Consider the following 11,322-nt stretch of genomic DNA (forward strand, 5'->3'; position numbering starts at 1 on the left):
AACACGGCCAGGATTGCTTACAAGTGGAAGCCGCACGGGAGCAAGCGACAGGGCCGGCCGGCGCACACGTGGCCAGGGCTCGGAACCGGTATTTTTTTTAAACCCCGAAATAGCCCAATATTTTGAATTGTTTTATGCTCATTACGTAGGACTGAATCATGTATTTAGGAAATAATTTTGCATTATTAAAATGTCCCATTAAAAATGAAATTATAAACAAAAGAACGAAAAAGAACGTAATAATACCGGTATTTTTGTATGGAGCAAATACCGGTTTCCGACCCCTGCACGTGGCAGCGCACAATCGACGCTGAGCTGCGGGCAGCAGGACTGAGTTGGAGGGACGCGAAGCGCGAGGCGCAGGACAGGAGCGGATGGCGACGTCTCACGAAGGCCCTTTGTACCGATGGGGTACCATAGGACAACAACAACAAACAACAACAACAACAACATTTACCCATGAATTAAAACAACTTCATTTTTGAATTAATAGATAGACGATTTATTTTTAAAATGTGCTTCATAAATGGTCTCCAATACGAGTACCTATAATAATTCAGTTGCCAAATAAATACTTGTTACCTTTCTGAAAACAAACAAAAGCTGTAACAGCATTAAAACACTACTCATATTTATATGTATAACTTAGCTCCGTTTTAGTTGCTAATCTATTTATTTTAGTACTCATTTAAATTTATTTAAACAACCAGAATTAGATTAATTAGTTGACCGGTAAAATACGTACCCACCGTGGTCCTTTGATTCATTTCTTTCTCCGAAAATATTGGAAGGAATGGATAGAAATGAATTGGAGGGGAATGAAGTTTCAACGTTTTTTACTTTTAATTTCTTTATCGTCTTTGTGGCTAGAGGGTATCAAGCAAAAGGAATGAAAATATGTATACCCAAATGCTTATAAATAGTTAACGATCTTTTTCATGAGATTAATAAATTACTATGTATAAGGATAACAATGAGTAAATTAGCATTTTACAAATTCATGTGACCAGCTGACGGTGTTTCCACCGCGATACAGCCAGCTAACGATTATTTTTATTCACAACAGCACCTAAACTATCATCTGACAAAGTATCAAACGGGAGGCAATGACTGAAAACAATTTTTTTTTAAAGAAAGAAAGAAAGAAACAAAGAAAATACATTTATTTTAACATCAACCAACAAGTTCACAAGTTTACAAGTTCACTGACCACCTAAACACCTAAACTACCACCTGACAAAGTATCAACCGGGAGTCCTCAACCCACCAACGGAGCGGCAGCTGACTTCCACTAGGGTGCATCTTAAATACTTTGAATGTTTTGATGCACCAGGTGGATATATTTTCCATTTTTGCAGTATTTTTTATTAGATTTAGTGTCGTCCCCTAGCGGAAAAGTTTTGGTCTAGAACCGGCACTAACACACTACTGATATGCTATCACTAAATATATGAAAGTAAATTAACTAAAATTTTATTGAAACTCATGCCTGCTCTGCACCTAAAACAGTTTTTTGTGCAGCAGCAACACAGCAGCATCTGACAAAGTATCAAACAACGGGACGGGAGGCCATGACTGAAAACAATTTTTTTTATATGTTCATGTGACCAGCTGACGGTGTTTCCACCGCGATACAACCGGCTGACGATTGTTTTTACTAACAATAGCACCTAAACTACCATCTGACAAAGTATCAAGAGGAAGGCGATGACTGAAAACAGTTTTTTTTTTACAAGTTCATGTGACCAGCTGACGATGTTTCCACCGCGATACAACCGGCTGACGATTGTTTTTACTAACAATAGCACCAAAACTACCATCTGACAAAGTATCAAGAGGAAGGCGATGACTGAAAACAGTTTTTTTTTTACAAGTTCATGTGACCAGCTGACGATGTTTCCACCGCGATACAACCGGCTGACGATTGTTTTTACTAACAATAGCACCAAAACTACCATCTGACAAAGTATCAAGAGGAAGGCGATGACTGAAAACATTTTTTTTTTTTACAAGTTCATGTGACCAGCTGACGGTGTTTCCACCGCGATACAACCGGCTGACGATTGGTTTTACTATCAATAGCACCTAAACTACCATCTGACAAAGTATCAAGAGGAAGGCGATGACTAAAAACATTTTTTTTTTTTACAAGTTCATGTGACCAGCTGACGGTGTTTCCACCGCGATACAGCCGGCTGACGATTATTTTTATTCACAACAGATCCTAAACTATCATCTGACAAAGTATCAAACGGGAGGCGATGACTGAAACTTTTTTTTTAAATTTTCATGTGACCAGCTGACGGTGTTTCCACCGCGATACAACCGGCTGACGATTGTTTTTACTAACAATAGCACCAAAACTACCATCTGACAAAGTATCAAGAGGAAGGCGATGACTGAAAACATTTTTTTTTTTTACAAGTTCATGTGACCAGCTGACGGTGTTTCCACCGCGATACAACCGGCTGACGATTGGTTTTACTATCAATAGCACCTAAACTACCATCTGACAAAGTATCAAGAGGAAGGCGATGACTGAAAACATATTTTTTTTTTACAAGTTCATGTGACCAGCTGACGGTGTTTCCACCGCGATACAACCGGCTGACGATTGGTTTTACTATCAATAGCACCTAAACTACCATCTGACAAAGTATCAAGAGGAAGGCGATGACTAAAAACATTTTTTTTTTTTACAAGTTCATGTGACCAGCTGACGATGTTTCCACCGCGATACAACCGGCTGACGATTGGTTTTACTATCAATAGCACCTAAACTACCATCTGACAAAGTATCAAGAGGAAGGCGATGACTAAAAACATTTTTTTTTTTTACGTGTTTCGGTGGCTGCCATTCCTCAACCCACCAACGGAGCGGCAGCTGACTTCCACTAGGGTGCATCTTAAATAGCCGTTAACCACTATACGAGTTTTCGCGAGGAAGGCGATGATTGACGAAATTTTCGCCTGGCTCGCGGACCATAAGAGACAACTTCGCTCAATAAGATTATTAACATGTAGGTAGTTTCCTATAATGTAGTCCTCCCTTAAAATAAGCGAATTTCTATTTTTTTTTTTGTTTAATTTTCAGGCACAGAGGAGGAGCAGAAAGCACTAATACAATTGGCAAATGAAGCGTGCGCCAACCCCTGCGCGAAGGAATGCATCGGCCCGCGCTGTTGCGAACCGCCTCCCAAACCTAAAGTGGCGCGGGTGTGAGCAGCCCATTGCAGCTGAATGTTTCTTGCCATAAGGTTCACACCAAAGATCAAGCATCAGTGTCAGACGTAACATTAGCTTATCGACGAACGAAAACATCGCATGATGAAAACAAGCCGTATCCGAACAAGGCCTATAATTTCCCTTTTGAGTTGAAAGGTCGGAACGCAACAGTCGTTTTCGTAAGTACCTGCGGCAATTCTTGTGTTTGAAAAGCGAGAGCGAAAAAAGACGAGACGGCAGTTAAAGACTTTATTGTCAATATTTCATTTCTCTTAGCATCTCCTACTGTTTCGGAGTCCCGGGTCTGCTTTTCCCCAAATGAATGCGACGACAAGTCAATTAGCTTGACCATTATAAATTGCGGAATTCACTGGTACTTTGATTCATGGTAATGAATTTTGTTATACATGTACATATAGTAATTAAATTAAGTATGTTACATATTAAGTATATATATAATATAGATAAGTGAATTACTGTAAATTCAGTCAAGTGTTTATAATCCATAAAAAGATTTAAACACGACATAGGCACAACCAAAGAAAGTCCATTGAACTGCCGTTGAAAACGAAGTTTCTTTTCTACACGGGGCTTAGGTAAGGCCTGCGTTCTGCCAGTAGTACCTGCCAGTGCGGGTGAAAGTGAGTGATGAATGGAAACATAGTTCGCGCTGCGGCATTACAACTTAACGGTTTACTGCGTACACGTTACAAATTACAGTCGGGTAGGTAATTAGGTTTATTATGGCGTCATCACGATCGTTTTACCATTATTTTAAAGTTAGCAAGTTGCTAGTCATTTAACTAGCCACAAATGACTTTTTTTTTCGGCGTTTAAAGCGGATGATTATTTTTCTGTGCATATTTTTTCATTTGTCACAGAAAAGGAAACTCTTATACCTGCTCATTCTGAGAAAATTCGCGTTCGTACGGGACAACGGTAGACAATTTCGTGGAATGCTCAACACGTATGCGTGTAATGAATTTGCGTGGCTGCCGCGTTCACATTTGTCTGATGCCTAATGCATCCGAGAAATGTGAACGCAACCATATTAAATGTATGAAACCGATACCCGTCACAACACAACAGACAGACAAATGTGAATGCGGCTTTGTCATTTGTCAGTATTTTCTGATTTGTGGTTGAGGTAGGAGAAAGGTCGGTCAAGATGGAAGAGCCTCTAAGTCCTCTAACCCATTATTGAAAGTTGTTGCAGTTAGGGTAGCAGGTAGGGTTGTGCGTCTATAAGGGACAGTCGGGGACTGACCTTAATACTGATAAAACATTAATATGATGCTCAAATGAAAGTAACAACTTCCACATTTAATAACGTTCAAAGCAAGCAATTCATAGGTACTATGTAAAAATATTCAACAATAACAATGAAATGTTTGTTCGTTTCATTACTCATTCAGACAACTGTATGTTATGAATATTATGACAGACACCTGTGGGGACGTTGTTACTATGAAGTACAGTCAAGGTACTATATATATACTTATATGTATATGTACACAATACCTTAATTAATGGATGGGAATATAAAGGTCGTGTAGGTATACATAGGTAGGCACCTTGTCCGTGTCCATATTGAATACCTTGCCTATATACAGTGCAGAGAACGTATCCCAGATAGAGTACCTAGTAATACATACGAGCATGTAATGTGACTAAATAGTTATTACCAATAGGTACTATAACTATAAGGTTTATTCGCAACATTTCTTTATCTTTTCCAATTATAAATAGCCCACTTAATTAATGTTGTCCATTAGATACATTAACTAATAATATCAAGCATTGTGGAATAAAGCGAACCATTTCTGACGAGATGTTTCGCCAGGTTAAGTATTTATTCTAAGGAAACTCAAAAATGAGGTACCTAAAAGAATCGTGGTTTATGGAATCGGAAGTTAAAACATGTAAAAATCAGAATGGAAATGATAAGAGTACGACACATTCTTTTTGTAAAGAATTATTACTAAACGTAAAATATATATAGGTATATATGCATAATTTGACGACCGGTCTGGCTTAGTGGGTAGTGGCCCTGCCTATGAAGCGGAAGGTCCTGGGATCGAATCCCGGTAAGGGCATTTATTTGTGCGATGAGCACAAATATTTGATCCTGAGTCATGGGTGTTTTCTATATATTTAAGTATTAGTAAGTTGTCTGACTACCCACAACACAAGCCTTTTTGAGCTTGCTGCGGGACTTAGTCAATCTGGGTTAAATGTCTTATAATATTTATTTATTTTATTTATTAGGGTTCCGTACCTCAAAAGGAAAAACCGGAACCCTTATAGGATCACTCGTGAGTCTGTCTGTCTCTCTGTCCGTCTGTCACAGCCTATTTTCTCCGAAACTACTGGACCAATAAGTTGAAATTTGGTATACATATGTAAGTTTATAACCCAGCCGGGTTTTTTTTGTATTAATTAAAAATTAAGTTTTTCAAACTATATCGTGTTACATATCAAATGAAAGGGCTCATTGTGAGTCTCAAATAAAATAAAAAATAATTTTAGGATAAACAGTTTAGAAGTTATTCAAGAAAATAGGCAAAAAATTACCATTCCCCTCCCCCCCCCCCCTCCTTAATTTCCGAAACTACTGGGTCTAAAATTTTGAAAAAAAATGCACAAAATAGATCTTTACCTAAGATCACAGGAAAACCTATTCGAAATGTGCAGTCAAGAGTGAGTGGGACTTAATTATTTAGTTTTTGATCCGACCCCTACGGGTTTTTTTTAAAGATATTTCACTCACGTTTCACATAAAAAATACATTGTTTAAATTTATAATATTTATTTATTTTATTTATAATGTGAAAATGAAACTTAATTCCTAAGGCCAAAACGTCTCTCTCACTTTCAACCCGCTTTATAGATAATCAATAATCAATTTTCAGAGCAAAAATTACCTGAATAAATACAAATGAGCCATGGGAGGTTTACAAAATAAGCTGTGATGTTACTCGACAGTATTAGGATAACTATAGGTATAATTAGTAAAGAAGGTAAGTAACTTACCCGGCTACTAGGCTAGGATAATTAGAGTAATTACCTAACGGTAAACGGTAGAGCGTTTTCACATTGTCCGATCCAATATCGGATGTCGGAAGGAAGTAAAATGTAAGATATATTGTGTTTCTCTGTATTTTTTATGCATTTAATAAATCATTATTACTAAAAAACGATAAATAACCCAAAAAAGGCGGACTAATGCCAATGGGACTCTCCTGTAGCTGTTTTTTGTCATAGGCGCCTTCCGATAAATTTTTTATTTTTATAATTAAATTTTATTTTATTTTTATTAATAGGTATATGCACGTTGACTTGTTAAATTGTAGATGCATAGTTTAAACTTATATTTAATTTAAGGCTGTATATATTGTAAATTTTATATTGTAAGGATTTCAAACACAATGCTTGTATTGTTTCTGAATAAACTAAATCTAAATCTAAATCTAATCTAAGCCATGTCGAAACCCCCGTAGCTGTCGGACCGATAATATTTGTTTGTGTGCATATGTGTAGGCGTAATGCTTGTTGTAGTGTGGGTGACCGCTAAAGACGGCGCCCGGGCCGGATGTAGGATCCTACGTCCGATATCGGATCGGACAATGTGAAAACGCTCGTAAGTTAAATTGTAAGAATTTTGTGTACAAAATTTGTTGACAACTTGTTATAAATAAATTTAAGTGAGTTTTAATGATGTTTTATTTCAAAATATTTATGTTTTATGTATGCTCCTACTCTACTCGTAAGGCAAAAAATATCAGTAAGGAGAAAAATGTAGGTAAATACGGAAGTTTTACATGTGAAATGAAAACTAGGTATGTACATGAGCATTTTGAATTTAAGGTGTTTGTAGAGGTAAATAATAGATTAGGTAAGTACGTCTAAACACGAATAAATAAAATTATTTTTTGCGAACCATTGACAAAGAGAAACTTAGTACCCACGATCCAGTAGATGGTTTAATGCATAGTTTTAATGGCATGACATTTATTGTACAATATTGACTTATTACAAAAGGTATACTTAAGGTCCACCGATGGACAGTTAACATTGTTGCTGTTTGTACTTATTGATTGATATACATGATATTACCTATATATGAATGAAAGTTTATTCACAAGAACATATGGTTCAGTATAGTAGATGTTATAAAATTTACATTGTTGACCCTTAATATGTTCTGCCATAAGGCATATGAAAATGGTTTTTCCATGACATGACAAAGCCATGTATGTCAATATTAATAGGGGATATTACTGCAATGTTCTGCCACCAGAGTGCAGCACAAGCTTTTTTAGTAAACCATAGAGTAACTTGTACATACACTACACTATACATGCTATTGTTATACTTTAACCGGTTTTTGACAAGTTTTCAGAGATAATAAAATATGACATTGATGCATCAAGGCGGTTTGTTTACAGAAGACCTACCGGTAAACTCGAATCCGAAATTTCGCTATCTGCTTCTTAATCGCTCGAATATGCAAGAGTGACAGAGATGTTAGATAACGAAATTTCGATTTACTTGTTTCCCGATAGACCCTCAGATTGTGGTAGCGGCGCCCCCTACGCAGTTTCGCGTAATATTTCCTATTGCGTGCATGCAATATCTTAAGTACTAAGCATATTATGCTAATATAACCCTTAATACCTAATAGTAAATGTTGCAAGCTATGCATATTATTATTATTATACTTTAAATTTAAAATTATTATTGGTTCTATACCTATATACCTAGGTATAAACTTATATGGGTCATTACTAAAACTTATATACCTATACCTAACTATGATCGACATGTTTTACATGAGCATGCTTAATGACACAAAGTTTAACATTATACTTATCTTATCTAGGCGCCTACATATTTATTTATTCATTTTTGCTTTTCAATTAACTTATGGATTGGAATATAATAGGTATTTAACTAAGTATTACTTTACTTTTAGTACTTAATTGTTTGGCTTTTAACCGTATCAAATAAGTTTGGCTTTTAGCCGTATCAAATAAGTTTGGCTTTTAGCCGTATCAAATAAGTTGATCAGACATAAACTGTAATTTATATATAGTAGTGTGACTACTTATAAACACAAATCAAAATATTTAATAAAATAATTTGATTTGTTCCCAAAGTTGAGTATTGATCAGACATGTTAATGACTCACGTTATTCATTTCAGAATAAGCTTGATGAACATTCGTTTCAGAATAAGCTTAGTGAATCTGCCCCCAGCAAGTTTTGGCTTGTAATTTTTTTTAATGATGTGGCTTACTTCAAAATTTCAGCCCCTCAAACTTTATAGGTAGTTTTTGGTAAAAAAAAAGAAATAGATCATATTTCTAATTCTTCAATATTTTTATTCTAGCCAGTCGATTTTGACGTACGTCACGTATATTGTGCAAATTACTGAAATTCAAATTATATTTTATTAATGGCACATTTATATAATATATTTACCACAAATGTTTCGGAATAAACGGTTGGTTTACAGAGGACCTACCGGGAAACGAGAATCCGAAATTTTTCTATCTAGCTGCCTCTTTATCGCTCGAATATGCAAGAGTGACAGAGATGCTAGATAACGAAATTTAGATTTTCGTGTTTCGCGATAGACCCTCAGATTGTGGTAGTGGTGCCACACGCAGTTTCGCGTAATATGGTTTGAATCGTACCTGAAGGATAGAGTACAACTTACGGAGATAGAACACTATGACATAAATCACAGAAATAAATATGATACGATCACACAGCATAGTAGTCAACTCCTCAATCCCCCAAGGAAGCGTTGCGGGATGCCTTCTATTTCTGTTATACATTAACGATCTTCCAAAGATATTAGAGGAGACAAGCATACTATTTGCTGATGACATTTCATTACTCATTGAATGCGAAAATAACGACCAATTAAATGACAAACTAACGTTGGTATTACAGAATATAACAAATTGGATGTATGACCATAATCTCGAAATAAATTACACGAAAACAAAATTAATGACTTTCCACCCTCATCAAAAAGCTCCATTAAATTTAGTATTTCATTATAATAACACTCAGATAGAAGTAGTAGAAGAATTCTCTTTACTTGGACTTGTTATAGACAAAAATATAAACTGGAAGGGACACATACATCTAGTTTTACATACGCGCTGAGCGAGATAAAGAAAAACCACAAACTTACAGACAGCTCTCGCCGTGTACTACGCGTACGCCAACGCATGGCTAAGATATGGGATCATTTTATGGGGGAACAGTACTGACGTACCATCATTATTTATACAACAAAAAAAGCTGATCCGCATACTGGCCAACGTAAACTACACACACACATGCCAACCACTTTTCCGACTATTCAAAATTCTCACATTACCATCTATATACATCTTCGAAATGTGTAAATTTGCAAAACAAAATAATCATATATTTAAAAAAAGATACGAATTACCCACAACCCACCTACTGAGACATCAAAACAAATTACTACTACCGGCCTCTAAAATTAAAAAGCACTCTAATAGTACCTATGTAATGACAATAAAAATATTTAATAAACTGCCAGAGGCTATAAAAAATGAAGGAAATGATTAAAAAAAATTAAATTAATTAAATCTTTTTTAATCAAAAAATGTTATTACACATTGAACGTATATTTAAATGATAATAATATAAACGAATAACGAAATAATATAGAATGAATAATTAATATCTTAGTAATTATGTCATTTTCTATCAGAATGTACGATGTTTATCAAAATTTAAAAAAAAATTGTTTTTGTTAATTTAGTTTTTAAGACAATTTTGCTGTGCCCTAACAGGGTATCATGTACCTGTACCGACTATATTTTATTTACCACCTGTATGTAATGAACATGATTGCAATAAATAAATGAAATGAAAAAATTAAAAATAATATTTCCCATTGTTATACTAGGTACTTGTTTTTAGTAATAATATAATTCCTATAATTGATATCATATAATTGTCTTTACTATATGAACAATATACGTGACGCACGTCTAAATCGGCTGGCTAGAAAAAAATATTGAAGAAAGATCATATTTCGTTTTTTTTTTTCTTCATAATAAAGTTTGGGGGGCTGAAATTTTGCATACTTGTTAGGTACTAATAAAAAGTCACATCATCAAAAAAAATGCAAGCCAATACTCGCTGGGGGCAGATTCACTTAGCTTATCCTGGCATGACCTTTTGTTACTTTCTAACACAAATGACAAAATTACAGATAAGGGCAAACGATTATCAAGGTCATCAAGGGCTTGTTAGAATAGGGTATTTGACAACATTAAAAATATATAACGAATTGCTGTCATCATGAAAGATAATAAACTAATAAAGTATATTTCACTATATTTGAATGTAAATTATGTTTATTTTTTGGAAAATAAACGAAAGAAAATTTAATATTTTTTGAAATTTCATCAGGGACGTAAACGCTCTGTGATTGGTCAACGCTCGGATGACGTCACACGCGGGTAAAAATTCTTGATTGCCTTGAGTTTTTTAACTGTTTTATTTGTGTTTAGTTAATTTTAGTTATTGTTCCACAGTTTTCTGATATATTCCGATTTATCCGTATATCTAGTAGCACAATATTCATAAGAATCTCAAAATGGAGCCGAAATATGTGAAAGCTGAAGCTGATAGCGCAACCTACCAGACAGACGCCTTAATGGTTACACTTTTCTTTAAAGATAATCCGGATTACTATGCTGCGGAACTTAGAAATGTAAAAACATTTCGATTTCGATGATACGAATACGACGACGATATATATATATAGAATACGATGACGAGAATAATATCTCCATACTGCACTTTAGTTTGAAAGAAAAAGTATGCTAATAACTACCTACTAATGCTGAAAGAGCTATGTTATGAGGTTATGTAGTAATACATTAAATACCTAGATCTTGTTTCGTTAAATAACAAAATCCGCTGCTTTAATTACCATATTTATTTACAGTTAAATAGCTAGTTTTAACCACATTTTTCTTTTTTTGGGATTCGTTGGAACGGAAACAAACAATTTATCTGGATTTTTTATAGTCGTACT

General features: G+C 35.0%; 1 protein-coding gene across 2 annotated transcripts in view; it reads left to right on the forward strand.

Moving 5' to 3' along the window:
• The window catches only part of LOC134741455 (proton-coupled zinc antiporter SLC30A1), a 43,260-nt gene extending 36,320 nt beyond the window's left edge, over window positions 1–6,940 (forward strand). For both annotated transcript variants that reach the window (XM_063674237.1, XM_063674236.1), the window contains exon 9: window positions 3,095–6,940. In XM_063674237.1, the coding sequence (XP_063530307.1) occupies window positions 3,095–3,222 (128 nt within the window). In that variant the 3' untranslated portion in view covers window positions 3,223–6,940. The remainder of the gene's footprint in view (window positions 1–3,094) is intronic.
• Window positions 6,941–11,322: the final 4,382 nt, after the last annotated feature.

The sequence above is a fragment of the Cydia strobilella genome, chromosome 5 (genome assembly GCF_947568885.1).
Source record: "Cydia strobilella chromosome 5, ilCydStro3.1, whole genome shotgun sequence".
Taxonomy (NCBI): Eukaryota; Metazoa; Arthropoda; class Insecta; order Lepidoptera; family Tortricidae; genus Cydia; species Cydia strobilella.